General features: G+C 49.4%; 1 protein-coding gene across 1 annotated transcript; it reads left to right on the top strand.

The window, feature by feature from the left end:
- Positions 1-849: 849 nt before the first annotated feature.
- Positions 850-18,932, top strand: PPP1R14D (protein phosphatase 1 regulatory inhibitor subunit 14D). The gene is made up of 4 exons (XM_001146790.6): positions 850-1,481; positions 18,133-18,216; positions 18,392-18,424; positions 18,622-18,932. Exons 1-4 carry the CDS (start codon positions 951-953, stop codon positions 18,685-18,687), a joined length of 714 nt encoding a protein of 237 aa, XP_001146790.2. The 5' UTR covers positions 850-950; the 3' UTR covers positions 18,688-18,932.
- Positions 18,933-19,175: the final 243 nt, after the last annotated feature.

The raw sequence follows: 19,175 nt of genomic DNA, 5'->3' as shown, positions 1-19,175 counted from the left end.
CCAGTAATCCCACCACTTTGGGAGGCCGAGGCGGGTGGATCATGAGGTCAGGCATTTGAGACCAGCCTGGGCAACATAGTGAAACCTCGTCTCTACTAAAAATACAAAAAATTATCCGGGCATGGTGGTGGGCGCCTGTAATCCCAGCTTCTTGGGAGGCTGAGGCAGGAGAATTGCTTGAACTTGGGAGGCGGATGTTGCAGTGAGCCAAGATCGCAGCATTGCCCCCCAGCCTGGGTGACAGTGCGAGACTCCATCTCAAAAAAAAAAAAAAAAAAAAAAAAATTACAGTGTTCTTCTGTCACTTTTTTTTTTAAAGTTTAGAAATTTTCATTACAAAAGACTAAACAAAAATACCCTGCCTTAGAATGCAAGTATGTATGCCTGGAAGTATTAGTCCCTGACACCTGTGTATAAGTTAGGTTTGCAGGTTTCCTCTGTGTCAGCAAATACATGAATCGGGGGAGGGTCACGTGGTAATAAACATGGCTTCCTAAGCAGTTGCCTCAGGGGAGCGGGCATGGTAGACAAGTCTTGATAAATTTGCCTTTACAAGCAGGTAAACTGCCTTTATAGGCCAGGCTGATAGCAGTTTACATTCGGACACACCCAGACACTGGGGGCACTGGTCCTACGGGAGCCATCGATAACTGACCTCCAACTCTATCTACCAGGTGGGGCTCTGCCCCCAGTAGTGCTACGCTCTGAGTAAGAATCCCTGCCAGCCAGGGACCCTGCTTCTGCGGAATCTGACCACAGCTTCTCAGAGCCCAGAGTGGATCCAGCCCCAGGAAGGTGGGATACAGAGGGATCTCAGGTGAGAACGACTCAGGTCCCATTCCAGAGCTGGCCATAGAGCAGCGATTGGAGCCCTGTACCCTTCAGGACCCCAGGGCCCCTTCCTCGTCCCTGGGCATGGCAGCCTCTTGACCTTTGCTCGTCTGCAGTTTATGCCACTTTGGGCCCTAGAAGCTGCAGAAAGGGAGGCTGGGGCATGGCTCTGGAGTGCCACTCACTGGCTGGCAGTGAGGAGCCAGGAGACTGGCATTCCCAGCACCAAAGTCCTATTGATCTTTGCCCTTGCCCCTCCCTGGGAGCCTTGGCCCTCCTCCTGCCTTCATTTCTTCTCTGCTGGCCTCTCCTATTCTCTGTCTCCTCACTTCCCTCTGTGGCTCTGCTCTGAACTGGCGGTTTTTCCCAGCTCCTTGCCCAGCTCCAATCCTTCCATGCTGTCTTCAAGCCCTGCTTCCTGCACATCTCCCAGCCCAGACGGGGAGAACCCATGTAAGAAGGTCCACTGGGCTTCTGGGAGGAGAAGGACATCATCCACAGACTCAGAGTCCAAGTCCCACCCGGACTCCTCCAAGATACCCAGGTCCCGGAGACCCAGCCGCCTGACAGTGAAGTATGACCGGGGCCAGCTCCAGCGCTGGCTGGAGATGGAGCAATGGGTGGATGCTCAAGTTCAGGAGCTCTTCCAGGTGGGTAGCACAGCGGATAGTGGGAGGAGATGGGGTCCTGGGGCCCACCCAGGGCACTGAGACCTTCACAGGAGCTGGAGGGCTGATGTGAGGTGCTTCCATGAAGAGAAAGCTTTTGTAACTGATGAAAGAAAGAAGCATCGGTTTGAAGTCCAGAAGTCTGCCTCCCTCTAGGCTTGTCTGTGCCTCTAATGCTCTTTGTGATCTGGGGAAGGTCTTTTAACATCGCTAATCTATAATAGGGCTGTTAGTGCCTGTCGTATCTCCTTTATAGGACTTTCTGAGGCTCAAATGAGACAATAGAAGGGAAAATGCTTGGTCACACTATGTTTCAAAATTTTATATCTTTATTTACTCCCATGTTCAATGCACATACATGTCCAGAGCTACATTTTTGTTTCTTTTCTTTTTCTTTGTTTCTTTCTTTCTTTCTTTCTTTCTTTTTTTTTTTTTTTTGGTTTGTTTGCTTTTGAGACAAAGTCTTGCCCTGTTGCACAGGCTGGAATGCAGTAGTGCAATCTCAGCTCACTGCTCTGCCTGCTGGGTTCAAGCCATCCTCCCACTTCAGCCTCCTGAGTAGCTGGGACTACAGGTGCACACCACCACGCCTGGCAAATTTTTTTGTTTTTTGTTTTTTTTGTAGAGACGGCTTTTCACCGTGTTGCCCAGGCTGGTCTTGAACTCCTTGGCTCAAACAGTCTGCCTGCCTCGGCCTCTCAAAGTGCTGGGATTACAGGTGTGCACCACCATGCCCAGCCTAGAGCTACATTTTCCAATTCTGTAGCCATCAGCCATGTGTAGCTGTTTGACTTTAAATGAGTTATAATTAAATAAAATTATTCAGTTCCCCAGTCACATGGGCCACATTTCTTTTTTCTTTTGCCTTTTTTTGAGACAGAGTCTTACTCTGTAACCCAGCCTGGAGTGCAATGCCGTGATCTTGGCTCACTGCAACCTCCGCCTCCCAAGTTCAAGTGATTCTCCTGCCTCAGCCTCCCGAGTAGCTGGGATTACAGGCATGCGCCACCGTGCCCGACTAATTTTGTATTTTTAGTAGAGATGGGGTTTCTCCATGTTGGTCAGGCTGGTCTCGAACTCTCAACCTCAGGTGATCTGCCCACCTCGGCCTCCCAAAGTGCTGGGATTACAGGCGTGAGCCACTGCACCCAGCCAACATGGGCCACATCTCAAGTGTTAAATAGCCCCATGTGGCTACTGACTACTATGTTGTCAGCACAAATATAGAATATTTTCGTTATTTCAGAATGGACAGTGCGGGACTATAATGTTAAGAGTAACCAAAGTTGAGTGCCAATACCAGGACCTAAGCAATCTTTGACCCTGGCTCTGACTAACACTCTTCAAGCCCACTCTGGGAAAAGGACAGGTCTTGGTCCCTGGTCACTGGAAATGGCACTTTCTTACTTATATACCTTTAAACCTGGATTCTAGAGAGGTAACAACTGCTGTTCCAGTAATAAGAATAACATTCTGAACACAACTATGTGCTAGGCTCAATGCCAGGCACTGACATGCATTCTTTCATTTAATCCTCCCCACAACTCCATTAAGCAGGTACTGTTTTTCTTTTTTTATAGAGGTGAGATCTTGCTATGTTGCCCAGGTTGGTCTTGAACTCCTGGGCTCGAACGATCCTCTAATCTTGGCTTCTCAAAATGCTGGGATTACAGGTGTGAGCCACCATGCCTGGCCAGCAGGTACTGCTTTACAGCTGAGGGAATGGAGGTTTACAGATGTTGAGTAACTTGCCCAAGGTCACACAACTAGGAAACCTTGGGACCAGGTGTGGAGCCTGGCCACTTATTTGAGCAGCCTATGGTTCTCCACACTTGAAATACTTAAGAAAAAAAACAGATGCCCTGGCTCCTCCTCAACTGAATTTAAATCTACTACAGTGGAGTCCAGATACTGGGCATTTTTTATAAGCTCCACAGTTGGTTCTAATGTGTGGCTGGGCTGAGAACCATACGCCAAGCTAGCCAGGAGTTCAAAATATGTTGTCCTTGTTTCTCTTTCTTGTTGACTCAGATCCTATCTTTTTGGGGCAGCAGGGCCCTATAATTCCTGTGGGTAAGGGTTATCAGCAGTCCTAGGGTTGCAGGTGGTGAAGAATGATTGATGTGACCCAGTCTATCTCGAAACTAACTGGGTCATGTGTCAGTTTGGTCAAGGTGTTGACCAAAGATGCAGCATCCCAAGCATCTACCTCCCAAGCCCACTCACTGAGGGTAGGGAGACCCCTTGGAGCTGGGAGGCAAACTATCTTGGCCTGTGTCTGCTCTGACCTCGCAGGACATATCCACTGCTCTTCCCTAATTCCAGCACTCTCCACTGGATCAGTTTCAATTTCAGATTGTTTATTGTGCACTTGCATACAGTCTCAAATTTCTGACACTCCGGGGCAAATCCTTCCAGACATCAAAGAAAGAACCTTGTTTTGCAAGATGAAAGTGGAGGGCTGGAGGCTGTACAGTAATAAGCCTGTAACACAGAAAGCAAGACATGTGGAAGGAGCATTCCCAGGCAATGACTGGAATAAAATGCCTGGCCTGTGATTGCCATGGTAATTGTCCAAAGGTGCCAGGTGGCAGTTTCTCTCCCAATCCCTGCTCTTTTCAGCAGGAAGCAGTTAAGTGGCTGGGGAAGCCCCAGGTGGTTGGTCATCTTGGGCAGAGGTCAAGACAGCACAGTCTCCAGCCTTACTCTGCTCCATTCCAGTTTACAGAGAGCCCCTGCCCACCCACCAGGGCTCTACCCCAGATACCCACCTTAGACAGCAGCAGTGGGAAAGCATCTAAGGATACAGCACTCTACTTGTTTAATATCTTGGGACCAACCTTCGTTTGTTGGAGGGACCTACCTCTTCTCCCTGGATGTGCAGCCCGGTGTGGGGTCTTCAGAGGAATCAAGTCTGGGGACGCAGACTTGGGGTCCTAGAGCTCCTGTTGTCCGGAGGTAGAGCATGATTTGCCTTCTAAGCAGGGACTTAAATACACATGAGTTTCTTCTATTTTATGGAGACCCTTGCCCAACATGCACCCCTTTTGTTACCATCCCCTCTATTTCTTTCTTTCTTTTCTTTTTTTTTTTTTTTGAGACAGAGTTTCACTCTTGTTGCCCAGGCTGGAGTACAATGGCATGACCTTGGCTCACTGCAACCTCCGCCTCCCAGGTTCAAGTGATTCTCCTGCCTCAGCTTTTCAAGTAGCTGGGATTACAGGCGCCGACCACCACACCTGGCCAATTTTTTGTATTTTTAGTAGAGATGAGGTTTCACCATTTTGGCCAGTCTGGTCTCAAACTACTGACTTCAGGTGACCCACCCGCCTCAGCCTCCCAAAGTGCTGGGATTACAGGAATGAGCCACCGCGCCTGGCCTGGTATCCCCCATTTCTTGTCACATTAGAGCCAAACTCCTTAAAGGACTTGTCCACACTCACAGCCTTATTTACTTTTTCCCTGCCTGTCATCACTCAATCCACTGGAATCCGGCTTCTGTTTCCACCACTCTTTTGAGAGCTCTGGCCAAGGTCACCAGTCACTGCCTTGGGGGTAAATCTAATCTTCACATTAGCAAGGGACACTGTTGACCATCCCAGAGTTTTGAAACATTCCTTTCCTGTAGCTTCCTTTTTGATATAGTAACATTTTAATTCTATTAATTAGAATTTAATAATTCTATTAAACTTTTGACTTAAAAAAAGTATTGTCAGCTGGGCACAGTGGCTCATGTCTATGATCGCAGCACTTTGGGAGGCTGAGGTGGGCAAATTGCCTGAGTCCAAGAGTTAGATTTGAATAGGTAATATGGTGAAACCCTGTCCAAAAAAATACAAAAAATTAGCAGGGTGTGGTGGTGCGTGCCTGTGGTTCCAACCACTTGGGAGGCTGAGGAGGGAGGATTGCTTGAGCCTGGGAGGTCAAGGCTGCAGTAAGCCATGATCGTGCCACCGCACTCCAGCCTGGGTGACAAAGCAAGACCCTATCTCAAAAAAAAAAAAAACAGTATTGTCAGTGAATGTGTGAAACAAACATTTGTGTTTAACTTGATTGCCTCTATTAAAAAAGGAAAAAAAAAATTGTTGGTTCATCTGAGCCTTATTTAATTGCTGGTCTCCCTAGTAGAGAGGTCAGGAGTAAGGACCCTGGGTATGGAAAGGAAGTAAGAAAGGGAGTCAAATCAGGCAGCAGCTTCCAGGAAACCACCCTACATGACATAGAGTCACACGTCTCACACTTGTTCATCTCAGTAGGGGTTGTTTTATATACCTGCTTATGTTCTGAGCGTTCAAAAATTATTTGAGGGCAAGAGTATTTGGACTGTGGTATGAGCCCATATTCTCAACACCAGGTTGCCGTAGTAGTCCTTATTTTTTTTTTAATGGAGATGGAGTCTTGCTATGTTGTTCAGGCTTGTCTTTAACTCCTGGGCTCAAGCAATCTTCCCACCTTGGCCTCTCAAAGTGCTGGGATTACAGGGGTAAGCCACTGCACCCCAGTGGCAGTCTTGTACTCAGTAATACACATACCTTATATTCAATATATAGTCATGCCCTGCTTAACCACAGGGATACATTCTGTGAAATGCTACATTGTTAAGCAATTTCATCATTGTGCAAACATCATAGAGTGTATGTACACAGACCTAGATGGTATAGCCTACCACACATGTAGGCTATATGGTGTAGCTATTATTCCTAGGCTACAAACCTGTACAGCAGTTTACTGTACTGAATACTGTAGGCAGCTATAATATAATGCTAAGTATTTATATATCTAAACATAGAAAAGGTATAGTAAAAATATGGTAGAAAAGATTTTAAATGGCACAACTATATAGGTCACTTACTATGAATGGAGCTTGCAGGACTGGAAGTTGTTCTGGGTGAGTCGGTGAGTGAATGGTGAGTGAATGTGAGGGCCTAGGACATTACTGTAGATTTTATAAACACTGTACACGTAGGCTGCACTAAATTCTTTCTTTCCTGCTGGGTACAGTGGCTCATAACTGTAATCCCAGCACTTGAGAGGCCGAGGCAGGAGGATTGCTTGAGCCCAGGAGCTCAGGATCAGCCTGGGCAACATAGTGGGACCCCACTCTACAAAAAAATTTTTAAAAATTAGCCAGGGGCCAGGTGCAGTGGCTCATGCTTGTAATCCCAGCACTTTGGGAGGCCGAAGTGGATGGATCACCTGAGGTCAGGAGTTAGAGACCAGCCTGGCCAACATGGTGAAATCCCGTCTCTACTAAAAATACAAAATTAGCCAGGCATGGTGGTGGCCACTTGTAATCCCAGTTGCTTGGGAGGCTGAGGCAGGAGAATCGCTTGAACCCAGGAGACAGAGGTTGCAGTAAGCCAAGATTGCACCATTGCACTCCAGCCTGGGCGACAAGAGCGAAACTCTATTAAAAAAAAAAAAAAAAAAAATTCGCTGGATGTGGTGGTGTGCACCTGTAGTCCCAGCTACTTGAGAGGCTGAGGTAGGAGGATTGCTTGAGCCCGGGAGGTTGAGGCTGCAGTGAGCCATGATTGTGCCACTGCACTGCAGCCTGGGTGACAGAAGAGACCCTATCTCAAAAACAAAAACAAAAACTCCACAAAACAACAACAACAACAAAATGTCTTTTTAAGTTTTAAAAAACCGGTCTTGAGGCCAGGCATGGTGGCTCACGCCTGTAATCCCAGCACTTTGGGAGGCCAAGGCAGGTGGATCACCTGAGGTTGGGAGTTTGAGACCAGCCTCACCAACATGGCAAAACCCCATCTCTACTAAAAAAATACAAAAATTAGCAGGACGTGGTGGTAAGCACCCATAATCCCAGCATCTCGGGAGGCTGAGGCAGGAAAATCACTTGAACCCGGGAGGCAGAGTTTGCAGTGAGCTGAGATCATGCCATTGCACTCCAGCCTGGGCAACAAGACCGAAACTCCATCTCAAAAAAAAAAAAAAAAGAATCTGGTCTTGAACTCCTGACCTCAAGCGATCCTCCTGCCTTGGCCTTTCAAAGTGTTGGGATTATAGGCATGAACCACCATAACCAGCTGCTACACTAAATTTATAAAAATATTTTTTTCTTTCTTTCTTTTTTTTTTTTTAGAGACAAGGTCTCACTATGTTTCCCAGGCTGGTCTCGAACTTTTGGGGTCAAGCAATCTGCCTGCCTTGACTTCCCAAAGTACTGGGATTACAGGAATGAGCCACTGTGCCCAGCCTATAAAATTTTTTTTTCTTTCTTCAGTAATAAGCTAACTTCAGATTACTGTAACTTTTTTACATTATAAACTTAAAATTTTTTTTTTTAAATAGAGATGGGGGTCTGCCATGTTGCCCAGGCTGGTCTCGAACTCCTGGACTCAAGCAATCCTCCCACCTCAGCCTTCCAAAGTGCTGGGATTACAGGTGTGAGCCGCTACACCTGGCCCTAAACTTTTTAATTTTTTAACTTTTTGACTCTTTTGTAATAACACTTAGTCTAAAACACAAACACATTTTACAGTTGTACAGAAATATTTTCTTTCTTTATATGCCTATTCTACAAGCTTTTTTTTTTTAGACAGGGTCTCACTTTGTTACCCAGGCTGGAGTGCAGTGGCACGAATATGGCTCACTGCAGCGTCGACCTCCTGGGTTCCAGTGATTCTCCTACCTCAGCCTCCCAAATAGCTGGGACTATAGGCGCACACCACCATGCCTGGCTAATTTTTGTATGTTTTGTAGAGATGGGGTTTCACCATGTTGACCAGGCTGGAGCTTTGTTCTATTTTTCACATTTTTAATTTTTTTTTAACTTTTTAAATTTTTTTTTAACCGAATACATAAGCACACACATTAGCCTCAATAGGGTCAGGATCATCAATATCACTATCTTCCACCTCCACTTCTTTTGCCACTGGAAGGTCTTTAGGGGCAATAACAGGCATGCAGCTGTCATCTCCAACAGTGCCTTCTTCTGGAATACCTCCTGAGGAATCTCCCTACGACTGTTTTACAGTAACTTTTTTGTTTGTTTAATGAGTAGAAGGAGAACACCCTAAAATAATGATAAAAAGTATAGTAAATACATAAACTAATATAGTTATTTATTATCATTATATGTATTCTGTACTGTGCGTAATTGCATGTGCTATACATTCATACAACTGCAGTACTGTAGATTTGTTTACACCAGCATCACAAATATGTAACTAATGCCTTGCACTATGACATTATGATGGCTACAATGTCACAAGGCAATAGGAAATTTTCAGCTCCATTATAATCTCCTTTTTTTTTTTTTTTTTTTTTTTTTTTTGAGACAGAGTTTTGCTCCGTCACCCAGGCTGGAGTGCAGTGGTGTGATCTCAGTTCACTGCAACCTCCGCCTCCCAGGTTCAAGCACTTCTCCTGCCTCAGCCTCCTGAGTAGCTGGGATTACAGGCACGCGTCACCACACTAGGCTTATTTTTGTATTTTTAGTAGAGACAGAGATTCCTCATGTTGGCCAGGCTGGTCTCAAACTCTCGACCTCAGGTGATCCGCCTGCCTTGGCCTCCCAAAGTGCTGGGATTACAGGTGTGAGCCACTGCTCCCGGCCTCCATTATTATTATTATTATTATTGAGACAGATTCTGGCCCTTTGACCCAGACTAGAGTGCAGTGGCTTGATCTTGGCTCATTGCAACCTCCACCTCCTGGGCTCAAGCCAGCCTCCCACCTCAGCCTTCCAAGTAGCTGGGAGCACAGGCACAGGCCACCACACCCAGGTAATTTTTTCATTTTTTGTAGAGACGGGATTACATCATGTTTCCCTGGCTGGTCTCAAACTCCTGAGCTCAAGTGATCCACCCGCCTTGGCCTCTGAAAGTGTTGGGATTACAGGTGTGAGCCACCGAGCCCGACCCCATTATAACGTTATGGGATTACCATTGTATATGTGGTTAGTTATTGACTGAAACATCGTTATGTGGCACATGACTATGTATATATTGAATATCAAAAATGATATAATGATGGTTTGGGGGGCAGGACTGATAGTTTTTTATTTTTTATTATTGTTTAATTTATATATGTGTGTGTGTGTGTGTGTGTGTGTGTGTGTGTGTGTGTGGAGAGACGAGGTCTGCCTATGTTGCCCAGACTGGTCTTGAACTCCTGAACTTAAGCAATCCTCCCACCTCAGCCTCCCAAAGTGCTGGGATTACAGGCATAAGCCACTGCACCTGACCAAGACTGATACTTTTTTAAAGGCAAAGTTCTAATCATTAGAGTGTTTTTTGTTTGTTTGTTTGTTTGTTTGTTTTTGAGACAGAGTCTCACTTTATCGCCCACACTGGAGTGCAGTGGTACGATCTCGGCTCACTGCAACCTCCGCCTCCCAGGTTTGACTGATTCTCCTGCCTCAGCCTCCCCAGTAGCTGGGGTTACAGGCATGCACCACCACACCCGGCTAATTTTTGTATTTTTAGTAGAGATGGGGTTTCGCCATGGTGGCCAGTCTGGTCTCAAACCCCTGACCTCAGGTGATCCGCCTGCCTCAGCCTCCCAAAGTGCTGGGATTACAGGCATGAGCCACCACGCCTGGCCTAGAGTTTATCTTTATTATAATGCCCACTCGCACCCTCTGAGATTCCAGTTACAGATGTTAGACCACTTGATATCCATAGGTCATCGAAGTTCTTTTCTATTCTGTCCTCCCCCACTACCCTGCCCACCCAGGTTTTTTTTTAATCTGTGCTTCATTTTGGCTCATTTCATTTGCTATATCTTCAACTGACCTTTTTTTTTCTCCCACAGTGTTAAACATGCTGTTAATTCTATCCAGTAAGGTTTACATTTAAAATATGCAATTTTTCTTCTCTAGGTGCTCCATTTGGTTTTGTTTGTTTGTTTGTTTTGAGACAGACTCTCACTCTGTCACCCAGGCTGGAGTGCAAATGGTATGATCTCAGCTCACTGCAACCTCTGCCTCCCTGGTTCAAGCAATTCTCCTGCCTTAGCCTCCTGAGTAGCTGGGATTACAGGCATGCGCACCATGTCCGGCTAATTTTTGTATTTTTAGTAGAGATGGGGTTTCACCATGTTAGCCAGGCTGGTCTCGAACCCCTGACCTCAGGTGATCCCCACCTCGGCCTCCGAAGTGCTAGGATTACAGGCGTGAGCCACGGCACCCGGCCTGGTTCTTTTTTTCTTCTTCTTCTTTTTTTTTTTAATGGAGAAGAGTTCTTGCTATGTTGCTCAGGCTGGTCTCAAACTCCTGGCCTCAAGCACTCTCCTGTCTTAGCCCCCACCAAAGTGCCCAGATTAAGGCATGAGCCACTGTGCCTGGCTGGTTCTTTTATAGGCATGAGCCAGTGTGCCTGGCTGGTTCTTTTATTTCTTTATTTCTTTATATTTTTATTTTATTTTGAGACAGAGTCTTGCTCTGTCACCCTGGCTGGAGGGCAGTGGCCTGATCTTGGCTCACTGCAACCTCCACCTCCCGGGTTCAAGCCATTCTGCTGCCTCAGCCTCCCGAGTAACTGGGATTACAGGTGTACGCCAGAACACCTGGCTAAATTTTTGTATTTTTAGTAGAGATGGGGTTCACCATTTTGGCCAGGCTGGTCTCAAACTCTCAAACTCCTGACCTCAAGTGAGCCACCAATCTCAGCCTCCCAAAGTGCTGGGATTATAGGCGTGAGCCACTGTACCTGGCCTGATTCTTTCTTTTATCTTCTGTATCTCTCATTACTGTGTTTATGTTTTCCTTGTCTGCTAATTCTATCATTTATGTCTTTTCTGGCTCTGCTTTTTAAGTTTTTTAATCTAGGCCAGGCTCGGTGGCTCACGCCTGTAATCCCAACACTCTGGGAGGCTGAGGTGGGTGGATCACCTGAGGTCAGGAGGTAGAGACCAGCCTGGTCAACATGGTAAAACCCCATCTCTACTAAAAATACAAAAACTAGCCAGGCATGGTGGCAAGCACCTATAATCTCAGCTACTTGGGAGGCTGAGGCAGGAGAATTGCTTCACCCTGGGAGGCAGAGGTTGCAGTAAGCCGAGATCGCACCACTGGCACTCCAGCCTGGGTGACAGAGCGAGACCCTGTCAGCAAAAAAAAAAGGGCCGGGCACAGTGGCTCATGCCTGTAATCCCAGCACTTTGGGAGGCCGAGGCAGGCAGATCACCTGAGGTCAGGAGTTCGAGACCAGCCTGACCAACATGGAGAAACCCCATCTCTACTAAAAATACAAAATTAGCCAGGCGTGGTGGCGCATGCCTATAATCCCAGCTACTCGGGAGGCTGAGGCAGGAGAATCGCTTGAACCCGGGAGGCAGAGGTTGCTGTGAGCCGAGATCATGCCATTGCACTCCAGCCTGGGCAACAAGAGCAAAACTCCATCTCAAAAAAAAAAAAAAAAAAAGCAATATACACTGGAAAATACCATTAGACTCAACTATATAAACACATACATGTATTTCCCCAACAGCACCCCTCCAGCACAATAGCTATTTCCATCATATGTGGAATCTAGGGTTAATCTGAATTCAATAAGTTAAAAAGAAAGAGTTCTTAAATCAGTAAGAAAAAAACTGAAAATCTCAACAGAAAAATGGATAACATATGAGTTCTTGAAGTGTGGTCTAGTGACCCATGGAGGTTCCTAAGAACTCTTCCGGAGGTTCCCAAGAACTCTTTCGGAGGTTCTGTGATTATTTTCATAATAACGGTAATTTTTTTTTTTTTTGAGAAAGAGAGTCTTGCTTTGTCGCCCAGGCTGGAGTGCAGTGGCGCGATATTGGCTCACTTCCCGAGTTCAAACCATTCTCCTGCCTCAGCCTCCCAAGTAGCTGGGATTACAGGCACATGGCACCATACCTGGCTAATTTTCGTATTTTTAGTAGAGATGGAGGTTTCACCAAGTTGGCCAGGCTGGTCTCGAACTCCTGACCTCAAGTGATCCATCTGCCTCAGCCTCGCGCCTGGCCAATGCTAAGATTTTGTTTGCCTTTTTCAGTATGTTGACATTTGTGCTGATAATGCAAAAGCAACAGTGGCCCTTCACATGAATCAAGAAAGTGGCACTAAACTGTACTAGTAGTCGTGTTCTTCACTACTACATCGTTTTCACTTAAGAAAGTCCTCTTCATCTGTAAAATGGGTAAATGAAAAGATAACAGAAAGAATGTCCTTGTTGAAGCAGTAAAATATTAATTTTATTAATTATATTTGAGCTCACGTCCTTTTTTAATAGACCTATTTTTTAGAGCAGTTTTAGGATCACAGACAAATTGAGCATAAGGTAAAAGATATTTCCCATATCTCCCTGCCCCCACATATGTATAGCTTCCCCCACTATCCCCCACCCAGCAGCAAGGTTATATATTATTTGTTACAATCAATGAATTTACATTGGCACAACATTATCAACCAAAGTCCATGGTTTAAATTAGGCTTCACTGTTGGTGTTGTACATTCTATGGTTTTGGACAAATGTGCATGACATGTATCCACCGTTATAGTATCATACAGAAGAGTTTCACTGTCCTGAGAATCCCCTGTGGTCTACTTGTCCCTCCTCCCTCTTACCCCTGTGGCAATCACTGATCTTTTTACTATCGCCATACTTTTTCCAGCAGGTCTTACTGTTGGGATCATAGAGTATTTAAGTTGGCTTCTTCTTTTTTTTTTTTTTTTTTGAGACAGGGTCTCTACTTTTTTGCCCAGGCTAGACTCCTTGGGACTATACAGGTGCATGCTACTGTGACTGGCTTCAAACTGGCTTATTTAACTGTCATATGCATTTTAGGTTCCTCGATGACTCTTCCTGGCTTGATAGCTCATTCATTTTTTTTTTTTTCTTTTTTATTGATCATTCTTGGGTGTTTCTCGCAGAGGGGGATTTGGCAGGGTCACAGGACAATAGTGGAGGGAAGGTCAGCAGATAAACAAGTGAACAAAGTTCTCTGGTTTTCCTAGGCAGAGGACCCTGCGGCCTTCCGCAGTGTTTGTGTCCCTGGGTACTTGAGATTAAGGAGTGGTGATGACTCTTAACGAACATGTTGCTTTCAAGCATCTGTTTAACAAAGCACATCTTGCACCGCCCTTAATCCATTCAACCCTGAGTGGATACAGCACATGTTTCAGAGAGCACAGGGTTGGGGGTAAGGTCACAGATCAACAGGATCCCAAGGCAGAAGAATTTTTCTTAGTACAGAACAAAATGAAAAGTCTCCCATGTCTACCTCTTTCTACACAGACACAGCAACCATCCAATTTCTCAATCTTTTCCCCACCTTTCCCCTCTTTCTATTCCACAAAACCGCCATTGTCTTCATGGCCCGTTCTCAATGAGCTGTTGAGTACACCTCCCAGATGGGGTGGTGGCCGGGCAGAGGAGCTCCTCACTTCCCAGTAGGGGCGGCCGGGCAGAAGCGCCCCTCACCTCCTGGACGGGGCGGCTGGCCGGGCGGGGGGCTGACCCCCCACCTCCCTCCCGGACAGGGCGGCTGGCCGGGCAGAGGGGCTCCTCGCTTCCCAGTAGGGGCGGCCGGGCAGAGGCGCCCCTCACTTCCCCGACGGGGCGGCTGGCCCGGCGGGGGGCTGACCCCCCCACCTCCCTCCCGGAGGGGGCGGCTGGCCGGGCAGAGGGGCTCCTCACTTCCCGGTAGGGGCGGCCGGGCAGAGGCGCCCCTCACCTCCCGGACAGGGCGGCTGGCCGGGCGGGGGGCTGACCCCCCCACCTCCCTCCCGGACGGGGCGGCTGGCCGGGCGGGGGGCTGACCCCCCCACCTCCCTCCCGGACGGGGCGGCTGGCCGGGCGGGGGGCTGACCCCCCCACCTCCCTCCCGGACGGGGCGGCTGGCCGGGTGGGGGGCTGACCCCCCCACCTCCCTCCCGGACGGGGTGGCTGGCCGGGCAGAGGGGCTCCTCACTTCCCAGAAGGGGCGGCCGGGCAGAGGCGCCCCTCACCTCCCGGATGGGGCGGCTGGCCAGGCGGGGGGCTAACCCCCCCACCTCCCTCCCGGACGGGGCGGCTGGCCGGGCCGGGGGCTGACCCCCCCACCTCCCTCCCAGACAGAGCGGCTGGCCGGGCAGAGGGGCTCCTCACTTCCCAGAAGGGGCGGCCGGGCAGAGGCGCCCCCGCCACCTCCTGGACAGGGCGGCTGGCCGGGCAGGGGGCTGATCCCCCCACCTCCCTCCCGGATGGGGCGGCTGGCCAGGCGGGGGGCTGATCCCCCCACCTCCCTCCCGGACGGGGCGGCTGGCCGGGCAGAGGGGCTCCTCACTTCCCAGTAGGGGCGGCCGGGCAGAGGCACCCCTCGCCTCCCGGACGGGGTGGCTGGCCAGGCGGGGGGCTGACCCCCCCACCTCCCTCCCGGACGAGGCGGCTGGCCGGGCAGAGGGGCTCCTCACTTCCCGGTAGGGGCGGCCGGGCAGAGGTGCCCCTCACCTCCCGGACGGGGCGGCTGGCCGGGCGGGGGGCTGACCCCCCCACCTCCCTCCCAGATGAGGAGGGAGGACGCTCCTCACTTCTCAGACGGGGTGGCTGCCGGGCGGAGGGGCTCCTCACTTCTCAGACGGGGCGGTTGCCAGGCAGAGGGTCTCCTCACTTCTCAGACAGGGCGGCCGGGCAGAGACACTCCTCACATCCCGGACGGGGCGGCAGGGCAGAGGTGCTCCCCACATCTCAGACGATGGGCGGCCGGGCAGAGACGCTCCTCACTTCCCAGATGTGATGGCGGCCGGGAAGAGGCGCTCCTCACTTCCTAGATGGGATGGCGGCCGGGCAGAGACGCTCCTCACTTTCCAGACTGGGCAGCCAGGCAGAGGGGCTCCTCACATCCCAGACGATGGGCAGTCAGGCGGAGACGCTCCTCACTTCCCAGACGGGGTGGCTGCCAGGCAGAGGCTGCAATCTCGGCACTTAGGGAGGCCAAGGCAGGCGGCTGGGAGGTGGTTGTAGCGAGCCGAGATCACGCCACTGCACTCCAGCCTGGGCGCCATTGAGCACTGAGTTAACGAGACTCCGTCTGCAATCCCGGCACCTCGGGAGGCCGAGGCTGGGGGATCACTCGCGGTTAGGAGCTGGAGACCAGCCCAGCCGACACATCGAAACCCCGTCTCCACCAAAAAAATACGAAAACCAGTCAGGCGTGGCGGCACACGCCCACAATCGCAGGCACTCGGCAGGCTGAGGCAGGAGAATCGGGCAGGGAGGTTGCAGTGAGCTGAGATGGCAGCAGTACCGTCCAGCCTCGGCTCGGCATCAGAGGGAGACCGTGGAAAGAGGGGAGAGGGGAGAGGGGGGAGGGGGGAGGGGGGAGGGGAGAGGGGGGAGGGGGGAGGGGAGAGGGGGGAGGGGGGAGGGGGAGGGGAGAGGGGAGAGGGGAGAGGGGAGAGGGAGCTCTATCTACCACACAGTCCCTTCACAGTCTCTCATTTTCGCACTGAATAATATTCCATTCTCTGGACATACCAGTTTGTTTATCCATTCACCTACTGAAGACTATCTTAGTTGCTTCCACGTTTTGGCAATTATGAATAAAGCTGCTATAGATCATCCGTGTGCATGTGTTGGTTTTTTTTTGGTTTTTTGTTTTTTTGGTTTTTTTTTTGAGACGGAGTCTCGCTCTGTCGCTCAGGCTGGAGTGCAGTGGCGCCATCTTGGCTCACTGCAAGCTCTGCCTCCCGGGTTCACACCATTCTCCTTCCTCAGCCTCCCAAGTAGCTGGGACTACAGGCGCCCGCCACCACGCCCGGCTAATTTTTTGTATTTTTAGTAGAGACGGGGTTTCACTGTGTTAGCCAGGATGGTCTCAATCTCCTGACCTCGTGATCAGCCCGCCTCAGCCTCCCAAAGTGCTGGGATTACAGGCGTGAGCCACCGCGCCCAGCCATCTGTGTGCAGGTTTTTGTGTGAATGTGTTTTCATCTCATTCGGGTAAATACCAAGGGAGTGCAATTAATGGACTGCATGGTAAGAGTGTGTTTAGGGCTGGGCATGGTGGCTTACGCCTGTAATCCCAGTGCTTTGGGAGGCAGAGGTGGGAGGATCACTTGAGACCAGGAGTTTGAGACCAGCCTGGACAACATATTGAGACTTCTGTCTCTACAAAAAATAAAAAATTAGCTGGGTGTGGTGGTGTGCACCTGTGGTCCCAGCTACTTGGGAGGCTGAGGTGGGAGGATCCCTTGAGCCTGGGAGGTCAAGGCTGCAGTAAGCCTTGATCATGCCACTGCACTCCAGCCTGGGTGACAGAGCAATACTTTTGTCTCAAAAAAAAAAAAAAAAAGTTTAGTTTTGTAAGAAACCACCAAACTATCTTCCAAAGTAGCCATACCATTTTGCATTCCCACTAGCAACGAATGACATGAATGAATGAATGTTTTAATTTGCAATTCCCTAATGACATATGATGTTGAGCATCTTTTTATACACTCACTTTTCATCTATATGTCTTATTTAGTGGGGTGTCTGTTCATATCTTTTGTCCATTTTTCAATTGTGTTGTTCATCTTCTTCTTGTAATTTAATTTTTTTTTTTTTTTTTTTTTTTTTTGGACAGAGTCTTGCTCTGTCACCCAGGCTGTAGTGCAGTGGTGCGATCCATTCTCTGCAACTTCTGCCTCCCGGGTTCAATCGATTCTCCTGCCTCAGCTCCTGGAGTAGCTGGGATTACCGGTATGCACAACCACACCCAGCTAATTTTTGTATATTCAGTAGAGACGGGGTTTCACCACATTGGCCAGGCTGGTCTAGAACTCCTGACCTCAAATGATACACCTGCCTCGGCCTCCCAAAGTGCTGAGATTACAGGCATGAGCCACCGTGGCCAGCTTTTGTTTTAAGACAGAGACTCGCCCAGGCGGGCTGGAGTGCAGTGGCACGATCTCCGCTCACTGCAACCTCCACCTTCTGGTTGAAGCCATTCTCCTGCCTCAGCCTCCTGAATAGCTGAGATTACAGGCATGTGCCACGAGGCCCAGCTACTTTTTGCATTTTTAGCAGAGACAGGATTTCACCATGTTGGCCAGGCTGGTCTCGAACTCATGACCTCAAATAATCCACCCACCTCAGCCTCCCAAAGTGCTGGGATTACAGGAGTGAGCCACTGTGCCTGGTCAATAATTCTTTGTATTTTTTGGGTAACAGTCCCTTATCAGATGTCTTAATTTTTTTATTTTTTTAATTTTTTTTGCGACGAAGTCTCCCTCTGTCACCCAGGATGGAGTACAGTGGCACAATCTCGGCTCACTGCAACCTCTGCCTCCCAGGTTCTGGGTTCAAGTGATTCTCCTGCCTCAGCCTCCCAAGTAGCTGGGATTACAGGTGTCCACCACCATGCCCAGCTAATTTTTGTATTTTTAGTAGAGACAGGATTTCACCATGTTGGCCAGGCTGGTCTTAAAACTCCTGACCTCAGGTGATCTGCCTGCCTCGGCCTCCCAAAGTGCTGGGATTACAGGCATGAGCCACTGCACCCAGCCAAAATATAGTATATGTTTAGTAAATTACTGTTGAATGGAAAACTGAATGGGTGTTCTGAGTGAGGAGAAAGTCTAACCATGGGAAATTGGAGAGAGGTGGGTTGAGTCCCTGACAGTAACCTTCATTCCAGCACCAGCTGGTCAGGCCCCTCTGAGACCCATGTGATTTCCAAATAGGATCAAGCAACCCCTTCTGAGCCTGAGATTGACCTGGAAGCTCTCATGGATCTATCCACAGAGGAGCAGAAGACTCAGCTGGAGGTAGGATGGGGGCTAGAAGCTGGCCTTGGGTCAGTGGGAACCCAGAAACCCAGGTTCTGCCTCCTTTGGTGGAGTGCAGAGAACCAATCCAGAGGGGAGAATTCTTGGGAGATTGGTGGGGACTTGCAGGAAAGTGCTGTGACTTGGGGCCCTGTCTGTGTTCTCTCCTATCTAGGCCATTCTCGGGAACTGCCCCCGCCCCACAGAGGTAAGGGATATTCTGCTGGTCTGGGGTAAGAGGAGGCCCAATGGGGGAGGCAGCTAATGAGGAGTATTTGAAGGGAAGGCTTGGCTGTGGGTCCTTCTCCCTTCTCTGGGGAGTCAGGGGCAGGGGAAGATTAGGGAGGGCAGGGTGGGGGGTGAATTGCGACCCCAAGCCTGGTCTCACTCCTGTTTCTCCCTCAGGCTTTTATCTCTGAGCTGCTCAGTCAACTCAAGAAACTCCGGAGACTCAGCCGGCCTCAGAAATAAGCCTGAGAGACCATCTTTAGCAGCCTCAGGACTGCCAGGCCTGCCCTGAAACTCCAGATCCTGGCTAAGAGGGAAATAGCTCCTTGGGACACAAACAAGAAATGTGGACAAGGAGGGACATTTGCATACTCCTACTGTCTGTGTGGTCACAGCTAGTTTCTGTCAGCTGGGCTCTCTGGGAGAAAGCTGGCTGTTGTCCAATGCCTTCCTTGGCAGCCAAGTGGATAAAACCTTTAGGAGCACCAGCTCAATGGAGTGTGGAACATATCTGTGCTGAGGGACAGGGGAGGGAGAGAATGAAGTGATACACAGGAAGGCCACAACCTAAGTCACTTGGCTGTGCCCACACACCTCATCCATCCATCCATCCATCCAAAGGACTCGAGAATTCAAAGACGAAAGTCACAGCTCCACTTCAGAGAGATCACAATCTAGCAAGGCCTCGGGGCCAAGCAGACATTATCTGCCTAAGGTACACAGCCTCCTAG

This window comes from Pan troglodytes, chromosome 16, assembly GCF_028858775.2.
Source record: "Pan troglodytes isolate AG18354 chromosome 16, NHGRI_mPanTro3-v2.0_pri, whole genome shotgun sequence".
NCBI lineage: Eukaryota > Metazoa > Chordata > Mammalia > Primates > Hominidae > Pan > Pan troglodytes.
Note: the sequence above shows the minus strand (reverse complement) of the source record. Positions and strands in the feature narration are given on the sequence as shown.

Coding starts and splice junctions, on each gene's coding strand:
- PPP1R14D (XM_001146790.6), top strand. CDS start 951: ATGCCACTTTGGGCCCTAGAAGCTGCAGAAAGGGAGGCTGGGGCATGG. Junction 1,482..18,132: donor AAGTTCAGGAGCTCTTCCAG/GTGGGTAGCACA, acceptor ATTTCCAAATAG/GATCAAGCAACCCCTTCTGA. Junction 18,425..18,621: donor ACTGCCCCCGCCCCACAGAG/GTAAGGGATATT, acceptor TTTCTCCCTCAG/GCTTTTATCTCTGAGCTGCT.